The sequence below is a fragment of the Elephas maximus genome, chromosome 6 (assembly GCF_024166365.1).
Source record: "Elephas maximus indicus isolate mEleMax1 chromosome 6, mEleMax1 primary haplotype, whole genome shotgun sequence".
In the NCBI taxonomy this organism is placed as follows: Eukaryota; Metazoa; Chordata; class Mammalia; order Proboscidea; family Elephantidae; genus Elephas; species Elephas maximus.
Window position 1 is genome coordinate 47,548,147 of NC_064824.1, and position 21,097 is coordinate 47,569,243.

At 42.2% G+C, this 21,097-nt stretch overlaps 1 protein-coding gene across 1 annotated transcript; it reads right to left on the minus strand.

Annotated features, from left to right (window-relative positions):
• Nucleotides 1–374: 374 nt before the first annotated feature.
• On the minus strand, nucleotides 375–20,477 carry RND3 (Rho family GTPase 3). Its single transcript, XM_049887178.1, has 5 exons — nucleotides 20,067–20,477; nucleotides 19,507–19,594; nucleotides 7,493–7,602; nucleotides 4,116–4,250; nucleotides 375–2,438 (listed from the first exon to the last, which is right to left on the minus strand). Exons 1-5 carry the CDS (start codon nucleotides 20,214–20,216, stop codon nucleotides 2,187–2,189), a joined length of 735 nt encoding a protein of 244 aa, XP_049743135.1. The 5' UTR covers nucleotides 20,217–20,477; the 3' UTR covers nucleotides 375–2,186.
• Between the last annotated feature and the right edge of the window lie 620 nt (nucleotides 20,478–21,097).

The window sequence follows — 21,097 nt, forward strand, 5'->3', positions numbered from 1 at the left end:
CCAGACACCATCTAGTTCCTCTGGTCTCTGGCTGATGGAGTCTCTGGTTTATGTGGCCCTTTCTTTCTCTTGAATTTCCGTGTTTTCTATAGGTCAATCGCAAGCAGTATCATGGGTCTTGTATATGATCAAATCACTTAGTCTAATTATGCTCCTTTTCTTCTTGCTCTTTGAAGTCATCATTAAAGCCTCTTATACAACTGACTTGTCTTTGTCCCAGAAACTGCTACTATCACCGAGAATTAAAAAAAAAAAAAGTTTCAAAGCCTACTAAAGTTTGGGATATGTTAGGCCCGATTCGGTAGTCATGTCTAATAAAGAACACTAAACAGCTAAATCGGGAAGAAGATAATAAAGACAGATCACAGTTAGACAAAGACATGGTTACTTTTTTATTTGGAGAAAAGAAAAGTATGTTTTAATAAATACTGCAGAAACATTGACCAAACAAACATACAGTGACTTCAACATCAAAAAAAGAAAAATGCAACCAAAGTTCTGTTTGATAACAGTTATAACTTATTTTCTTTTTACAATATTTAAATACAGAAAGCACTTGCCAGCTATTTTGTAATACTGCCCAAAGCATAATGCTGCATCAGTCAAAGCGTATCATGTTGGTAAAATGTCAGTATTTAATGCGAAATGACTGGAATGGTATTTTCCTGCAGAGACAAAACAAAGTGCTTGTAACACATAGAACTGAGTGTTGTAATTACCTTAATCTCCTCTCCTGCCACAATTTAATGGGAACACAGCTTTAACACTTCAAAAATGAAGCATTATCATTGGAAAGAAAGCTCGTTTTCAACAAGCGCCAACAATAAACAGGTCAGATCTGGTTTCTTTCTGAAAGAAGCTCTAGAAAGAACTGGTCAAAAAATATCTGTAAACTATGTTAAATGCTGATTATTTTATGTAACAACAGCAGTCAAGTATTGAACACAGGCCTTGGCTGACTCTGGTTAGGTGAGGTCTAGCAATCACTCTCCAGAAATGTCCTGGTATTGTGTCAGGACTGATAATATATAATTTCCCTCTAGGGATTCCTTAAGGCTTGTGCTAACAGATCCTTCTCTTATAGATGTTGATTTAAACAAAGTGAAATAAACCAACAGGTGATCAGGGGCTGCCAATTTTGGAGCTTCATCTCAAATAAAATGTCTAATAGGCCTTTTGCTTTGTACTTTGGGTAACTTAAATCCAGACAGCTTTACTGTGCTTTCTGCTACTATTCCTTCATTCATTATCTCTTCTGGTGAAAATAGTACCTACATTTTTTTTTCCACCCTTGGATCATTCTATGACATCAAACCAAGACACCTTTCATTTGACTTTGCATTTTTAGCAATGATGGCAAAAAAAAAAAAAAAAAAAAAAAAATCACACACCTCTTTTCTAAACAGAGCACAAAAATATTACATTGAGCAATTTACCACTTTTTAATGACAATCACAATGATGAACAGAACCATCAGACTGAATAAAAATTGACTTTTTTTTTTTTCTATTTGATCTATTCGATCTTTGTAGTGCTGGTCTGCGTATCTTGCAAGGCTGCAAAAGCCTTTCTTTAGAACCATCTCGCTCAGCTATCTTCAGGAAGGCAAGACTTCAAAGTCTCAAAGTTTTTCCTCTGGATACCCCATGGGTCCTGAAACAATTTCCATTTTAATGATGAGCTAGGAGGAAATTAGATCACATCCTCTAGAAAACTAAATGCTAAGGTCACAGTGCCAGTTCCCCAGTGAGGACGGTATATTAATATATACTTTTTGTAAAGGAGATTAAAACATTTAAAAATTAAATCAAAGTAGAGATCCATGAATAGATTGTAACAAAGAAAAACGCAAGCACCGTTCAGGGTGTCATTTTTCTTCTTGGAGGTACTCGCTTTCCTCTTCATCTATCTCTAGCCCATTTCAATCTCTCGTTTTTTGGCATGTTTTTCAAGTCACATTTCAAAACTCTTCAATGTATTCACTTCCCGCCACTTGGTCTACATGCCGAAGCTAAGGACAGGATTTCAAAAAGACGGGCATCCTCTCAAGTGCCTCCTAAGCCTCATGTGTACAGGACTTTGGCGGTGTACTTCATTCAGACTTCACCGTTTTTGTTTTGTTGGCGGTTTTTTTTTTTTTTTTTCCACACTAGATCCCCTCGTCCTCGTTAAAGAAAACGGAAGATTCACATCACAGTGCAGCTCTTGGCTTTGTCCTTTCGTAAGTCCGTAGCAACGGTCGAGAGTTCTGGTCTGCTAGGCATGTGTGAAATCCGCTTTGTGGCCCTCTGTGATTTGTTCCGCTTAACGTTCTTATTTGTCTTGTTTACACACGCCAAGGTGGCAACGTGAAAAATGTCTCTGACACTATTTTCAGACTGCAAAGATGAGCATTCGATGTAAGTAGCTGCGCCAATCTGTTTGGCCATATTTGCCCCCTGAGAAGCAAAAGAAGGGATTTTCATCAGTGATATGTCTTTAGGGAAAGTTGCAAAGTACCCTCTAATAGCAGAAAATAACAACTCATCGCAAAATGATTTCTAATGTGTTAGCTGTATTTTCCAAGGGCTGCTGTGAGATATACTTTTTTCCCCCTATTTGAATTACCTTAATTTATTCCTTCCTAAATATGTGCAGTCAAGATCAAGTCTCAAGATGGTCGATTATCATGACTTAATAGATACTTCTCGATTCCTCATAGGTGCTAAAGGCTCATCTAGTGTCCCTGGGCCACCTTTAAATGAGGGCCTGATCATCAAATACTTAGCAAGAGGCAATTCAGAGAAATCGACTGTAACCAAGAGTAAACTGAGGCTTAAGTCTTCCAGGTCAAAGCAAAGCACAGAATTACCCAGCGAATCCTACAGTTGGAATAAGTCAAATAAAGATCATGAACATAAATTATAAATTTTCCACATGGCTCTGGCAGGGAGATCTGGCCTGTCGAGCCTGCCCCAGCACCTCATGGGACACTCGTTTTCTCTCTTCTTGAGTGTAAATGGTACTCAAAGCTAGTCCATAAGTTGTAAAAAAAAACAAAAACAGGGGTAAGGGATGGAGTTTAGAATCAATTTTGAAATGTATGTGATTGTGTCCTAGGGCCCAAATCCTAACAGGACATCTGTAACTTTATGAAACACAAAATAACTCCTAAATGTGGACAATACAGCCAATATGCACAATAATAAACATGAGCATTAAAATAACTTATTGAAATAACCACTTTTTTGTTAATTAGACATGCAAGATAAAGATGCCTGCAGGACTTAAAATGATGTATACTAAATCAAACTCTCACTATTCCAACACGAGCTCCCTTTAGAATATGGTGGCAGGTTTGAAGAGAATGAACTTCTGACACTGATTCTTCTCCAATCTAAATACTTGGGGAAATGCCTGCAGAAATGACGGCTCTCTAAAAGACGGTTTTATGGAGTGTTCTACTTCTTTGGCAACAGCCTTTTTTAGTATTTTATTTGGTGCAACTGACAGTAAAATAAGATTAACCCTCTTAAAGATTAACCCTCTTATGATTTTGATCACATTCTCTCTTAAATCCAATATTTAAATTTAAACCTAGGTAGGAGTTGCAGAGATATACAAGGGTAGTTATTTCTGTACTCAGTAATGAAATAGCATGTGATTATGCTGCTTAATGAGATGGCATTTCACATTTTATGTCATATCTCCAAATTTGTTTTATTTATGCATACGCATATCAATTCTTATACAGTATCACTGAAAAGTATTGGGAAGCTTTCTGACAGGATCCGGTATCAAAATATCATCCTAATTTCGGCCCCTGGATCACTTAGTGCTCACTCTGTAGTCTTCAAAGTCAAGAGAGCTCAGGACTGTGTGGAGGTGCTGAGGTGCTCAGTGTAAAGGCACAGGCACAGAAACACCAGCATCCTTCAGTCTGTGCTTACAGATGGTCGCAATCTGGATACACAGTGCTCATTCAGCTCCATAATAAACGGTCTTTAACCCGGAGTTGACTATTGGTTGATCCCTTTGAGAAGCAGCTAACTTTTATTCAGTTCACTGTAAGTGATATTCCATTCCTCTCACTCTTGTTTTTTAAATCCACATTTGCACACTGACAACATACGTACCTGGTCGTATGACACTGGCGTCTGCCTGTGATTTGAAAGCTCTACTAACGTGCTAACATCTGTCCGGAGGTCAGACTTGCAGCCAACCAACAGCATTTTGGTGTTGGGACAAAACTCCTGGATTTCACCTTTCCACTGTAAAAAAACAAACAAAAAGAGTTGAAAAATTAACTAAATGCTAGCATCTGCATAATGAAGAAGCAAACTCGCATTTATTTTCTAAGTAGACATTTTTGCTTCTTGTTAACGTGGATCCATTAGGGAATGTGAATGTCTATTATCATCTATTCTCCCTCTCTGTGGCTCATTATCTGCGCACAGTGTTAAGAAGCTTGTTGGATATTGTCAGAAGGTACTTTGAATACTTCTTAATTATTGGGATATCTCTGCAAGATAAAAGTGCATTAGGAATAATTATATATCCCAACAAGTGATGACATTCTCGGCTATGGTGAGCTGGTACTTCCGGTGCAGTGTGTGGAGCTGGGAATAAGGCAGAGAGGACACAAGCACAAGTCTGCATTCAGTGATTCCATCAACAAAGATGTGCTGGGACTCTACTTTGGTACTGGAAGCAGAGTTAATAAAACTGAACTTCTTGCCTTGAAGGAGCTTCCATTCGAGTGGCCGAATCAACAGACCATGATGTCTGCAAAGAACCATCTCCTGGGCTATCAGTAAGGCATCTGGCTCCTGTACCTCATATGCTTACGTTTTAAATTACATAAGCGGTTAAATGTTTCAATTTAGCACAATTTGGCTAGTTCTTTATTGACCTAAAAAGAATTATTAGGGCCTCCAGAAATACATAGTCAGAGAATTCCAACTGTTCTCCAAAAGAGCAAACGGACAACTTTTTGTGGTTGTGTTTCCTCAAGCATGAGATACCATCAGAGTGAGAGTCAGGGGTTCAGGGTGTTCACAGGTGACCTCTGGCTCTGGAGAAAGATTAATTAGTGGGGCTGAGATGGGGGTGTGGTACCTGTTTTCATCCCCATTCACAAATAGGTATTAAGCCCCCTACTAAGTGTCATGCTGGTAACACAACATCAGAATCAACTTGATGGTAATGGGTTTTTTGGTTTGGTGACTTCCAGAAGAGTCCCTGAGTGGTGCAAGCAGTTAACACAGTCAACTGCTAACTGAAAGGCTGGGTCCCCCCAAGAACTCCTCCGAAGAAAGGCCTGGCAATCTGCTTTTGAAAAATCAGCCACTAAAAACCCTATGGTGTATAGTTCGACTTTGTCACACATGGAATCGCCACTAGTCAGAGTCAACATGGCAGTAACTGATAGTTGGTGTCTTCCAGAACGAAATTCACAAAATAGTGGGGGTGATGAAGTCATGCATACAGTAAGTATACTACTAGATAAAACGAAACCTTGCAGGCGCAATTTAAAAGACCACCAGAGGAGACAACTCCAGATTTATAGGCGTGTTTTGGGACAATAAACTCTAGCCCAAAGTACACAATTCCAAAGTCGATGAATACAGTCCACACACTTTCCGTGAGTTAGTTAGCTGATTTCTTCCTTTCCTTCCTTCCTTCCAGATTTAGAAGCATCTATCACATGCTAGGTACCACTGGAGTTAAAACGGGGAGGTGAATTGAAAAAAAAAAAAAGAATAAGAAATCTTTCCTGCTTTAATCCACTCTCACCTCTTTGATATTCAAGGGCTTAAAAGGATTCAATTAATCAAGACAAACCATAGCAGGGGTTATCATGAGCCTTAAACCTCACATGGATATAAAGCACACTCATTAATATCTTTAAGGTCTTAGAAGACAAAAGCAAAATAAAACAGGAGCAAGGTTTTTCACCATAAATTATGCATAACCTGATAGGACATCAAGGAAAAACTCCAGTAAATAAGCAATGTCTTTTATCTACAGACAAGAACTAAGCATGTTGTTATGTTGTTCTTCAGCTGTGTAATGACTCTGGCCTCTTGCTGCTTGTCTAGCAATTGTTTACAAGCATGAAGACAGGCAAGGTATATTCCTGCCTGAATCTGACAAACCTTAGCATGACTTCTGTTAGATACACGACATTACTCAAAACTGAAAGGCGTTAAAAAGCAACACAGATCCTTTGATGTGATGAAATTCATATGTCTTCGAACTAAGTGTATTTGTAATGTTTACTAAAAACAGGGGCCTGGTTCACCTTCAAACGCTTACTTCATAATGACACAGAGACAAGCAGTCACATGCCACAGGAAAATATAAACTAAAAACACACAAGATACAAACACATTCCACTAAAAATGAAAACCAAATGGGGAGGAAAAAAACCCCAGGCCAACCACATGGAAGTTTCTGGTCCTCACATTCCTACAGCACCCTGATGTGGTCACATGGGTTACCACTCACCCACATCCTCTATCTGAATCTCAATGTAAACAGGAGAGGGGGTGGTCTGAAGGGTCTGATTCTCAAACCCCACAGCATGCAGGCCAGGGCTGATACGATAGCTAATAGCTAATAAATGCTAATCCATGACTAACATGTGACTTCTGTAAGTACTTCCATGACTACCCTGCCAAGGAATTTCCCTCTGTCCCAGGAGCCTCCCCTAGGACCTGTGACCACCCTGTAATCAGACCCTTCCTCCTGACCTCTGCCTGGTTCCTTCTAGGCCTTCATCAGGTCCCATATTTCCACTACAGGAGCTCACTTACGGTAGCCTTCGGACCCCAGGTATGTGTTCTGTAATTTATAACATGTTTACTACTACTATTGCGTTTATTAGCATCTGACATATACCTTGTCATAATTCACCTTGTCTGATGTCTGGAAGCATACCCTTATTCCTCCTGTATTTGTTCCATTTCTGTTTCTAATAAAAACTTAACAAAACACAGCATCTATATTAAAATAGTTATTGCATTCATCTCAATACCTGAATTGGGGTCAAATGTAAACCTGTGAGCTAGGGCGAAATCTGTTGATTGAAGGAAAGAATAAATGAATAAAGGAAGGCAGGAAGGGAGAGAGGGAAAGAATGAAGCAAGAAATGAAAGGATGGAGGGAATAAAGGAGGGAGGGAGGAAAGAAGGAAAACATGTATGACAGTAATCAAAAATAGCTATTTTAAACTGTATCATTTCTCCCAAAAGGACAAACATGGAAGTTCTTAAAAGGGTATTTTGATTCACAGCTTTATGAAATAAAAATATTTAACAGGTTCATCATCAAGACTAGTGACGCATTATGAATGGAAACCTTGTTTTGTTGGAAGCTGGTTCTCTTGGGTGTTTAAATTACAGCACAGCAGGCGGGCTATTACCTAGGGTGCCTGAGCTGCCAGCTAAACACATGTTTCTATTTCACATGTCGTCTAGTGCTGAGCTGTGCCATCAGCCCCCACACTCACCTTTTTTAGGACACTGTCCAGAGTCTCTGGTCTACTAATGTCAAAGCAAATCAGTACGGCATCAGAATCCGGGTAAGAAAGGGGCCGGACGTTGTCATAGTAAGGAGAACCTGCGAAGAAACAGAGTCACAAGTTTTCAGATGAAAATCCCCTTGCTTGACACGCATTAACTCTACCCTTTCAAGCTTAACCCCTTCAACTTCACATCACAGCCCCACCCCTGCTTCCCTTAATCCTTGCAAAAGCATGCAAACAAACAAAAGCCAGGTTAGTAAAATATTCCTTTCTACCAGAAGATAAGTAAATCCTCACTGTATCTAACCTGAATTCAAGGGGAGGGGCCGGGACCGAAGCTGAAATCTGCAAGGTTCCAAGATTAGAGCTCAAAGGTACCAGAGACATTTTAAGAGCCTGGAGACCCCAGGCCTTGAGGGCAAATTCATCTCCACCACTGCATGGGGCGGGGGGCAGGGTAGCTTTAGGACTTCCTGTGTCAGTTTCTTCATTCATAAGATACAGATGACAAAAGTATCTCCCTGGGATTAAATAAACTCAGACGGTGCCTGGCATTAATAAGGGATCGGTAAGTATTAACTGTGGTTATCACTGTTGTGTTATTGTTGTTGCCATTGTTAAATGCTGGGTAGTACTAGCAAGCACCATACACTGACTTACTTCCTGGGAACAAAGACCAAAACTCAAGGCTGCTCTGAGATGGAAAGGCAGGGGTGACGAGGGAGGGAGGAAAAGTGTCCCACCAGCTATACAAAGGGAACCATAGTAAACCATACCAGCTTGCCCTGTCTCAAAGTTACAAGTTTAGATAAGCCACTGACCTTTGAGCTTACTTACTAAAACTTATCCTCAAACCTTACATAGACTTTCTTCCTGTTACAAGCAAAGAATGTAGTAAATGCCATATTGGATCATGTCACTTTTTTACACAGCTCCATCTCAGACAGTGACAGCAAGGATCTCAGCCCAAGTTAAACCTAGGGTCCCCAAAGGTTCAAATTAAAAAAAAAAAACCCAGCTGCCATCTGGTTGATTTCGACTCATGGTGACCTCATGTGTGTCAGAGTAGAACTGTCCTTCACAGGTTTGCAATGGCTGATCTTTCGGAAGCCAGACCTTTCTTCCAAGGTGGACTCAAACTGCTAACCTCCCAGTTAGCGGTCAAGTGTATCATCATTTGCAGCACCCAGGGACTCCAAAGGTTCAAATTACCAGCCAACTGTCTTAACCACAGAACCCCCTGGTCTTTTGGGAAATTTCTTCCACTTCCTTAAGAATTCCAAAGGATGGGCAATTGCACGAGGCCAAAAATTATAAAATGGTGTGACTATAAATTTAAATACAACTTGCCAGTAGCTACTTATTTTTTTCTCAGTATACTGGCATATCACAAGTATAACATTGAAAAAAAAATCATTTTACTAGGTTAAGCAATATATTATTAGTATTTGACTCTACCGGAGAGAAAGAAAATCTAAACCACCAAAGTCTGTTTGAAACCCAATTTCGTTTTGACATCACTTTCCCTTTCTAGCAGAAAAATATGACATGTTGTCCCCTGATAAATCAAAACCTCCACAGTCAAAGTCAAGAGAGAAAGCCTACAAAGCAGGTCTTAAAATAATCTTTCCCAGTTCTATCAAAACAAAAATTTTCAGGAGCCTGCTTTTGTTATCCACAAGGTACTGGTGTTAGGGTGAGGTACTTTCTTTCTCAGTCTCTTCTGGGTCCCTGAGATTCACTATGGAATCCCAGGTAACACTGTGGCCTTCTTACAGGCTGCATTAGGGATGCAGAGTGACAGCTTCAAGCCAGGTGTGTTGGCTACACAGGGAGAAGGGAAGGCTCTAAGAATCAGGAAGAAAAGCCTAAATAAAGGCAATTTAAGCCAGGATTTTTCTTGAGCTGCAGCAGTTCCCTATACACATCTGGAAACAGGGCCCTGATGAAGCAGAGGCTGCCACGTTAAAGATAGTTTCCAAAAGCTTAAAGTTTTGTGTTAGAAATTCAAGTCATTTTAAATACTGAGGCAAATGAGACTAAGGTTGCCTCTGAAAATGACAAGCTGCAGCTGCCTTTTCAGCAACTCACAGGACTCTAAGAGAATAATTCAGAGTTCACCAATTTAAACATGTTTGAGAGGAATCAGAAATGAGATGGCTTAACAAGATTTATCATACGGGCATTTCCGTGTTTGTTAGTTCTGTGAAGTGCAGGCTTTCTCAACTCCAGCCTTTCCCGTTTCTATGTCGAAAGTCTAACTTTTACACAATTTCTGCCGTCAATGTTTGGGAATTTCTTCCCAAACATGCAATAAGGAAAATACCAAGTCACCGGGGGAAATCCAAGTACCTGGCCTCTGCACGAAGGTTGCCTTTGCTCTTCACAGTTCACAAGAAATGACCTGACCGGAAGCCTAAAGTAGAACTCCCCAATAATTAAGATTGTCAGAAACCTAACAGGCTTCAGAGATTTCCTTTCTTGGAAATCACCCACATTAAGTAAGCCAACTGTCTCTCTGTAGATACTTTCCAGTTTCAATCAGACCTGAACTTCCGAGGTCTCAGTTATGAGAGTGCTTACTGCTAATCTCAGATCTAAGACTACCCTTTATAACGATGACGATGTTCTCCAAATCCCCAAAGCTGCCAGAGTATTTAAAATTGGGACTACAGGGAAAATCTAGAGAAATGGTTTCAACCTTTTGGTAACCACCACGTGGCTGCAGAAAACTCCCCTCCCTTTGTGTACTGTGATTCCCCTCCCCCAGCCATTTTATGGCCACAAAGGAGATCTGGCTTTGTCTTCAGCCCTCTGTCAAGCTGGAGACTCCTGTTTACAAGAATCCAGTGAGCTGGCTTCTGTGCTTAGTGGGTGTACCCAAATACTTGCAAAATGTAGGCTTTGGCCTGATTTTAAATGAAAATACATAAGCACAGTGTAAAAGTTCACGAGAAACCACCTTACTTGTTTAAGTAAGGGAAAGAGGCAATTTTTAAGAGCTTTAACAAGACCTAATCAGGAGTGACATTTTGATCCAGTCCTATTACTTTTGCTAATGAAGAGTGCTGCTTTTAAATCGACAAGAGTGTCCAAAGGTAGCAATAAAAATAATCTCCACATTTATTAGTTATAAGCATAATTCACCTAACCGCTAACTATGAGAGCAATCTGTCATTAAAAATAAGACCACATCTTCATGAGGTATTTTTTGATAGGTTATGGTTATAACCAGTATCAGACTGAAAAACCTAATATCTTTATCTTTTCAGAATAAAATATTTAATTCCTATAGATACATAAAATAACTCTTCTAGTAGGGAAAAACCTAACAATTCAGCTAAGCAAGTCCTTCAAAAACAAAACTCCTGTGTACTGTTTACAGTGTTTACTCTTGTTTAAGCGCTTTGAATTCTTCCCTACTGGTTCCTGTAATGTCCAAGCCATTGCACAAAGGAAGTAAAGAAAGAAAAGTAGGGAGAGCACCTGGTGTAATCACAGGCATGTGTGGGATAACTCAGGAGCCAAGGGGGGGGGGGGAGGAATTCCAGGAATGCTCCTGTGAAGTGAGAAGCAACATGGGGAGACAGAAGTGACACTGAAGGAGCAGAAAGCCCATAAAACAGGAACAATACCTGCCCCTGATCCCTATGTCTTTCCAGAAAAGTCTCAAAAATACCTTGTTAAGCTAAACAGCAAAAAAAAAAAAAAAAAAAATTCTGTAGAAATATTAAGGTGCCCTTGAAAAGCTTCAAGAGAAAATGTAGAACTAAACACCACAAGAGAGCTAAACATTTTTCCAGTATATGAACTTATTTAACTTCAACTACAGTACATAAACACATATAGTATATATGTAAGGGCCATAGCTTTTAACCACTATGCCACCAGGGTTTCCATACATACTCTACGTACAGTTAAAGTTCAACAAGTCTAGGTACTGAGCTTTCCTTGTCAAATAAAACTTGGAATAAATATGCTTCATGCAAACGGAAATTCTCAGACGCAGCAGCACATTTCATTTCTCTTATATTGTATGAAACTTCAAACACACAGCACTGTTCCAAGGTCTTTCCTTATGGGCCTATCAGACCTTCAAAGGGAAAGTCATGAAACTTCATATTGTAAAGAAACAACCATACCACATGTACAAACTGCATGCTAAAAAAAAACACACAAATGTTAAGGGCTTTGCCCAGGTGTAGATTAAAGTATATACATTTGAGGTTCTCTGAGTTCCTCAAGTTTGGCAAAGAGCAGCAAAGTTCTAAAAGGCTTTTAAGATTTCAGGTCTATCCATCTTTGTCTTCAAGATCATTAATTCTGGGTGCGAGCAAGATTTCCAACCCAAGAATAGTCACGTAGTGCCTCACCCAGAAACTAATTCTTCAGACACATACCTGCCTGCTTAAGTCACCCCTTCACAAAGATAGAACGCACCATATATGTACATAATTAAATGTATATGTAAGAAGATTCATGCCCAAAAGGGAAGCTTTATAGAGCCTTCTGCAAAACCAGTTCAAATGCTGGGAGGCTTTATAGGAGTCTGAGAACTGAAAACTCTTCTAGTTGAATATTTCATAACTTCTTTTGCTTGAAACTTAAATTGGAGGAAAAACAAAACAAAACTGTCGTTCCTCCATAAGAAACTCCTACCAGGAACAATAAAAGTGAAGAACATAGCATATTTTTGGTTGGGAAAATGCATTGACTTTTGGTATTTTTAATGACCACCAAAAGAATATCTGTAATAAACTGCAGCTAACATGTAAGAATGGTATGATCTGTCCTACAAGATACCATTTCCTCATACCATCACTAACCAGAGTGAAAGCATCAAATTAGCAACCATCTCAAGAATGTGAATCAAGTCTGGCTCAGTTTAAGACTCTGCTTAGCTCTCTTTCCGAGTCATCTGCGCTACAAACACAAGTATGCACTAAGCAGTTCTTGAGAAGGGCTTTTTGTTTGCTGCTTCTATTCATTTAGATTAACAGGAACTGTGAGTAGATTTTATGAAAATCTGTGGGCACTTATGTGTTGCTATAATAATGGAATCATTATTTTGTATTTTGGGGGGCACTCCAAATACATAGCTGGATACAAACTCAGAAAGGCAGAGATAAAGTTGCTATTTTTGAGCTTTCAATAAAGTTTTAGTCTTTTTCTCGGAATCTTACTGGGATACATAAAAACATAAGAATCAAAATTTTTATTTGTAGTGGCATCGTGGTGAGTCATGTAGTTGTAGGGAAAAGAGCAGGTATGTATAATTTTTAAAAATCGCATTATCACTGAGTGACAGATTGAAGTTTTTATGCTTAAGAGTTCCAGGAGTGAATTCGCCTTTCCAGATACTGCGTCATTAGGCTCATTTTTCAAAACCAACATGCACAGCACCTGGCCGAACTTCTGAGGCAGCTTACATGCCAATGAAATTTCTGATTTGCTAAAGGGGGACTCTGGGTAAAGTTGCCAATCTTAGCAATGGAGAAGACATTTAAAGGACATCAAAAAATGACCCAGGCACAGCTAATTCATTTGGCATAGTCCACTAGGCACCCTGAGCTAACTGGTGAAACTATTGGTCCTTAGAGTCATATCTACATGCAAAAAACTGGATTAAAAAGGAAACATCTGGTTATTTCAGGTGGCATCAGAATGACCAATCTGGACTCCTCACTGATTGGGCAATTTAGCAAGAAACCAGATTGCAGAGAGGAAGAAAAAAATAAAAAAGTACTCCATGGAGTTACAATTAAAAATAAATTAAAAAAAAAAAAAGGAAGGCAAAAAAATCTAGAGACAGATGTAGACTTAGAAAAGGAATTCATGACCCTTCCCCGCCCCCGCCCCCACTAGAAGTTGAAACGGAAATTGTCGCATGGTGGACAAATCTCCAGATGTGGTTTGATTTATTGGTTCTTGGAAACCACCATCCAAACTTTGAGGTATCTGTTTTGCCTTCACCCACTTTTCTTACAGAGCTTCAGTGAGAAAGCTCAAGTTGAGAGTTGAACCTCGTCTTGATCTTGAAACTCTAAGCTCTTATGGATCATTACTCCCTTACGAAATGTCTGGATTTTGGCAATTTTGCCCTTGGTATTCACATCACAAGCAATTAATTCTGGGTACAAGCAATCATGTATCTTTGGCTCTTTTGTAAATTCTTACCCTCTCCCTTTTCCTAAGAAGGTTAAGTTAGAGTTCTTCAACATTCAGAATCTTGTTTAAAAGAATGTTTCCACGTGGGAGGGATATCAGAGACTTCTAAGGGACTGAGTCAACTTCTAGAGAGAAAGAAAGGAACTGTACAGTTGGCTTCAGTGATCACTGAGTCACCAGTCAGAGGATCTAGGCTGCCCGGGTGGCCTTCGACAATTCTTTGGGTCTTGTTGAACTCAGTTTAGCCCCTCCGGGTCACCCTCCTTTGAACAGGTACTAAAGCACCAAAGATGAAGTGCGTCCATGTCCCCTAACTGTCCTGTGGAGTCTTCTAGGAAAGTTTCCTGGGAAGAACTTACTGCGTTCAAGGTCCAGCTCATAGGCATCTCTTCCCAGCAACTCCTAATACTTAAAAATGGGCTCCTCATATGATTTCTTACGTGAGCTTGAGGGAACCTTAGTATTTTATTGTTGCCTATTTTTTTGGCCACTTTTGTATGCCTTGGTAATCTAACTAGACTGTAAGTACCCTGAGGGCAGGAGATGTTTTTGCCCAGTTGTATACCTCTCCCTTCCTTGCCCTCAGAGCACCCATCAAGGTGAATCCTACACAAGTGCCCTAAAAAATGTTTATTGACCTGATATATTCATTCACAAAAAAGGGTACCAGTGATTCCACTGAAACTTTTCCATCCTTGTTAATAAACATTTCATTAGAGGATTTGTCACCAAGCTCATTCTTCAAGCTTGACATATAAGCTATAAATTTAACAATATAAATAGACTTGTGGTTCTAAATGGAAACCCTGGTGGTATACTGGTTAAGAGTTCAGCTCCTATCCAAAAGGTCAGCAGTTCGAATCTGCCAGGTGCTCCTTGGAAACCCTATGGGGCAGTTCTACTCTGTCCTACAGGGTCGCTATGAGTCGGAATGTTTATAAAGGAGCTAGCCCTCCCTTTTCCTTAAGGTAAAAAATAAAGAAAGAACTACCTTCTCTGTTAATAATGCCTAAAACTAATTCAGGAGGGCTAACTTAAGTACTCATGGCCTGAAAGAAGCTTATATCATGACAAGATTTAAAGTGTGTTCATGAGGTAACAGCACAGTTTCTGTGAGGAAGTTCTAACAGTTGAATTGAATATTTTAAAATCGTATGTCTTAAATACAATGTGCATTAACTCGCCTTGGTTAAAGCTGGCAGGAATGATCTTTACTCCCTAAATCACATGCGCTGAAATTACACTGCAATCAAATCTCTTTGGAAAAGATAAAGTGATTCTTGAATGACTAAAGTTTCTATTATTAGTAGGCATTTGGCTTCATAGTACAAATGATTTCTATGCTTGGCAAACGAGGCCGATTTTGAAGCACAAGATGTTACAACTACTTTGGTCTCACACTGATCACTTCAAAATGCTGGAACCATTAGCCAGGGTTTTGTAGAAACTCATCGGGTGAATGTGAAAATCATTAGGGGCATTTCCAGAACCATTAAGGAAAACACTCGTCTTGTCAAGGAAAAGGTAACATTTCTCAGTAAAAATCAAGAAATTACGGACCCATATTTAAAGACAACCTTTAACCTCCCTCATCCCACTTTTAAAGAATTCACAGAGCATTTTTTTTAAAAAGCAAATTTTGTTGACTTTTTTAGTGGGCTGAAAGAACTTTAAGCAGCCGTAAGAAATCACCTGGGCACTCTGGTTGCTTGGTGTGTGCATGGGGCAGGGGGAAGGAAGCCTTTTCCTACCTGAAGAGAATACCTAAGCACTGGGGATGCATGCCAAGGGAATATACAACAACCAGGTGAACAGGACACTAGAATTCAGGTACAAATTGGGCTCCTCAGAGCTTAACAATGAAAACATCCTTCTCCCCTCTCCCAGCTTCGCTGTCCCACCCAGACTGTAAGCGTCTTAAGGGCAGGACCATGTTTTATTTAACATTACAGCCTAACGGAGGGCTTGCACATAGTAGGTGCAGAAAGAAGGGAGAGATGGAGAAGGGAAAGAAATTTCAAGCTGCCGTGCCACTAAATTACCTCTTTTATTGCAGCAGTCCCTGGGTGGTGAAAATGGTTAAAATGTTTGGTTGCTAACCAAAAGGTTAAAAATGCAAGTCCACCCAGAGGCACCTCAGAAGAAAAGGCCTGATAGTCTACTTCTGAAAAATCAGCCACTGAAAACCCTAAGCAGCACAGTTCTATTCTGACACACATGGGGTCACCATGAGTCGGACTAACTCCAGGGCAAACGGGTTTTTACTGGTTTCGCTTGTTGCAAACTGGCCCTGCATACCCTATGGGGCAGGCAGTTCTACTCTACCCTATAGGGTTGCTACGAGTCGGAATCAGCTTGACAGCAAAGGGTTTTTTGGTTTATCCTACACTTTCACTTTATGTTCTTTGCCACATCTAGACTGGCAGAGCTTTGCCTATGCATGACTGCTGGGTGGGAAAAGCAAACCCCTTCCAGAAGCTGCCCACATACAATGGCCAAGCTAGGGAATTGCTTCTGCCTTCAAAATAGTTGCCTCTCGGCCAGGAGACTGAACAGGACTTGTGTACCATTCCAAGGAAAGTAGTTTATGCCATCTGTCTCTCTAGGTCAGAAAAGTTAGGCACACTCAATTTTCCCTGTATAAATAATCTTAAACTTTCATAAAGTTCTAGGAGGGGGGAAAAAAAATCTGACATTTCGGACTGGAGACGTGGCTTGGATCTTCCCTCCAGAGCTAAACTGACAGCAGTTGGAAAAAATAAATGTATCGAGAGGCATAAAGCACATGCAATTATTTTCACAACCTGAATTAAACAAATGTCTTAGTGGGCAAAGGAAATGTCAAACATTTGTCAGAAAATAATCCTGTTTAGAAATTTGCCATGGAAAGCTCGAGATGAAAAGGAAAAACATGGAAGATACTTGAAATGATTGGTCACTGATGCAATGGTTCCTGTTAGATGTATTTTACTCATGAATGACAAAACATTTTTGGTGGGAACAGACTATTTTTAGTATTGAAACAGGGCTTGGTGACTGTGTTTAATTATCTAACATTTCACCTCACAAACTCTACAACTGAATTCCCTAATAATTCCCTAGTGCCTTTTTCATTTGTATAAATCTAAATTCCAACTAAGATTTTATTATTGGATAATTCTGCAGTGCAATGTTTTCTTAATCACAGTTTTCAAATTTTTATACTTTCAGTTGAGCTTGCATGGGTTTTTGTTTCATTAAATAAAAATACAAGTGATTCTTTCATCACAGACTTCAAGTGATTATCTTTAATTTGATGAAAGGCAGTGTTTATACATTTGCCATTCTTTGTGCACAGGTAATTCAGTGGTAATAAATGCCAGAAAATCTCATCTCCTTGGAAACTATGCATATGATCATGCATTTGTTCTTTCAACAGATTTTATTGGGTGCCTACTGTGTGCAAGGCATTGTGCTGTGTATTACAGAGATTATAAATTGTGGAGTTCTGATGAAATACTTCAATATCTGAAGTGATATTTACGTGCATATGGGAAAGGTGGCCTTCAACGATAAACTGCTCATAATTTTAAAAAATTTTCTGGCCTTTGGAAAATAACGTGCCTTTTTGCTCCTAAAAAAAAAAAAAAAAAATCAATTTAGCCCTTTGGGCACCTAATCTCTCAGTTGGTGGTCCTGTAACTCTTGAAGCTTGCAACAAGGGAAGTATAACCCAGCATTCCTTCAAAACCCACTCTTTCTGCCCCCTCCCAATCCAAAAGGGTCTCATTCCTATGTCCATCAGGAAGCTGGCAGTGCCCAGCCAAGAGGCTCAAATCCACTGGGACTAAGAGCTGAAGCCAGCCAACATTCTGGGAAACAGAGATTTGCCTTAGCTGGTGGACTAAATTCAAGAACTGTATAGCTGGGAGAGATCCTACCCAATGCCCTCTTTTTACAAATGATGAAGAGGAGACCCAGGGAGGGGGGATCATTCAGGCAACCAGGAGCTAAGATCTAAACACAGCTCTGTATCGACATCTGGAACAGACCCATGGCCCCACCTCCAGGCTAAATAATTCTTACCATGCATTAAGTACAAACAGGGTCTACTGTGGGGGGAAAGCACCAGTGCCTATTACTGGCACCAGATCAACTGTCCCACCACGATTTGTCTGGGAATTACAGCCCGCTAAGTTAAGTACTTAAGTACTAGGCTGTGTAATAACTCCCATGATAGGAACTCCTGAAATAAGAAAACACTGGAGTTCCTTCCTTCTATCACCACCTACACTATAGGTGCAAGTCTGTGTGTGGAATGCCCAGTACAAAACACTGCGAGATGCCGGTTCTGCTGCCCCTGGAAAGGCTGGAGGAAGTCTGAGTGTCTGGCACTGACCATGAGAGGCGCTCGTGCGGGAATTCTCGCCTGCCTTTGTGCAGGGCCTGTTTCTGGCGACCCTGTCAGTCTGGTTCCTTCCTCTGGCTCTTTCATCTCCTGTGTCTCTTGCGGGGGAGGGGGGGGGGGCTCCAGAGGTTAAAGCCGGGGGTTGTGGGAAGCTCAGAAGCACCTCCACGAGGCCACTCCCAGCAGAGCGCGGCTCCACCCCAGGGCCTCTCGCCGCCCGACAGCAAAACCTGCGTGCTGGCACTTGTGCGTGCGCTCCTCCTTGCTGGTTTCACCCCAGATTTGGAGATTTGGTTCGATTCACTCGCTGCAGCCCAGCCCCCTCCCAAACTCCCAGACTTAATCACAGAGGGGTTCACTCTGCCTTTCTAGTAGCTCCTCCTCCACAGGCGACACCCTTCTTGGAAACCAGCACTCTTTGCTACCGGGCACTGCAGGCAGGGGCAGCGGGTTCCTGGGTCTCAGCCCGAGATCCCAGGTGCTGTTGCCGTCCGCAACACCCCGGACCCAGCCCGAACTCCTAACTCAGCCGTGGGCTGGAAGCCTTCCCACAGGCGGGGGACATGGCCCTTTCTGCCATCGCGCGTCAGGTTCGGGGGTGGGCGCATGAAAAGGCACTAACCTGGCCTTGAACCCCATGACCCTTGAAAATAACCCACCACGGGGACAATAATTCAACTGGACAAGGTCAAAGGCGAATAGTGCGCTTGGCCGCCAGCTGGCAGGCGGTGATGCAGGAGTTAGGCGGGAATGGCGTGGACAGGATGGAATGGCGTGGTCACCGGGGGCCTCGGGCGGGAAGGTTAGCACCGAGGCGGCGCGGGCGGCCGGTAGCGCGAAGAGGCCCTGCGGCCGTTCGCAGTAACCCTGCCCTGCCTTCGCCGCCTGCGCATTCCTTGCGGTAGGTGTCACGAGCAACGCGGCTGCCTGCGCTCTCGCTACTCTCCCCCAAGCGCGGATTCCGCACGTAACCGCGTCGCTTCTGGGATTTTCTCCCTCCTCCCACCACCCCGCCCCATGCCTGGCCTCCCCGACTACAAACAGGTTAGATCCTGGAGGGGCGCCCGCCGCAAGCCGGGTGGTTCCGAGGCAGAGCACGCATCCCCCCAGCATGGGGCCACCTAGGTCGCCCCAGGGCGACTCTGGCATGGCCCAGTGGGCGGACCGAGCCCGACCACCCGGCCACAAGCGACTCCAACCACGGGGTCACACTGAGGGCACACGGCCTCCTCCTACCCCTTTATCACACCTCCGCCCCGACTCAGAACGGACAAAATTGTCACCCAGCAGGAAAGGTGGGAATCCCTGGGAGGGGGCAAAGTTAACCGATTGGCACTGAACGCTGAAGCGCGCGCGTAGGCAGGCGCGGGATCTTGAGAGCCGCCGTGCACCCCTGAGAGGCTGCAAGCCCGCCCCAAGCGCCACGCGGCCGGAGGACTCTTACCCGAAGTGTCCCACAGGCTCAACTCTATTCTTTGTGTGTCGATTTCAAAACTGGCCGTGTAATTCTCAAACACTGTAGGGACGTAATTCTGAACACACAAAAATGGACAAGGAAGGAAAAGAAGGCAAAAAGGTTAGTTTAAAATGCACGGCACCCGCAGACACCCTCTGAAAATCGCCTCCCCACTCCCCGATTAAAAAAGAAGAAAAAAGCACGCATCTGACAAAACTCGCAGACCCTTTCCAAACCCGTATCTGTGCCTCAGCCGCCCTCCCGCTCTCGGAGACGCGTTGACCCAAATCTCCCAGCCCTCGGTTCCGCACACATGAAAGAGCAAGTTTCAGAAGCTAGCAGCCGCATGTGCCGGCGCGTCCCAGCCCCAAACGCTTCCAGCCCACTTTCCCTTTCCTAGCAGACTAACCAGGGGGAAAGTAGTTAGGGGTGAGAAAGACGACTTTAGAAAGAAAAAACCGGTGAGTGAGGGGACATAAGAAAAAGCCCACCCCGAGACGGGGATTCCGCAGGCCGCCCCCACCTTGAAGCCCCAACCGGCCACTCACCTCAGGGAAGCAGTCCTTGGCGAAGACATGCAGCAGCGCGGTTTTCCCACACTGACTGTCTCCCACCACTACTATCTTGCATTTCACGTTCTGATTAGGATCCATGATAGATTTACTGGATAATTTCTGGCTGGCTCTTCTCTCCTTCATTGATCTTGCCTTATTTTCTCTTGGAACAGGAATTTTTTTCTTAAGAGGAAAAAAATATATATAGTTTCTCTCTATATAAAAAGCTGATATAAAAATAAATCGCAAGGCTGGTGGGCACCCCTGAAGCGCAGCGCGGACAAGGAGGGGAGCGAGAAAAGCAGTCTCGTTACTCCCCTCCAACAAGTTTCATGCCTGACTCCACACCTAGCCTCCCAAGTCCAATTCCGATGCGACTGCTTTGTTTCACGCTCTCTGCGCGGCTTTATACGCCCGGTCTTCCAATCCTCGTCTTTCTCAATGAGAGAAGGAAACTGGCCCGCCTCCTCGCCTTTTATGGAGCCTGGGAGCCACCGCTGACGCGTTACTTGCAGAAAACGTAAACTGTGCGCCCTCTAGGGTGAGCAAGGGGGATCTATTTCCAATCCAAGGCTCTGGGCAATTTGAAGACCCGCAAGGACGCATGGCTGAGGGATGGGAACCATACAAGTCTAGGATGAGGTGGGAAACTGAAAGTCTGGGCATACTGATCTTTCCTAGAATTCCTTTAAAAATATTTTAATGAGAACTGACCTACAGAAGCATCGCGAACATTTGTAAGAGTAAAAACATTTTCCACCCAAGTTAAAACAGCAAGTTCTAGAAGCAAATCTTGGGTGGGGAAGGGTCAATTGGTTGTATTTTTAAAAATTGTGTCAGATATATAGGCCATGGAGCAGTATCTAAGCCAGGTTATTACAATAGAGGGAACTGGCTTCCCTGGATCAAAGTAATAGACTTCTAAAACCTGCCGGTTCAAATGACTCAAGAGGTGAAAAGGTTTTGAGGGGTGAATGGGGGAGGTGGGAGGGAAGAAGAAAGAAAAATGGAAGATGCTCACAACC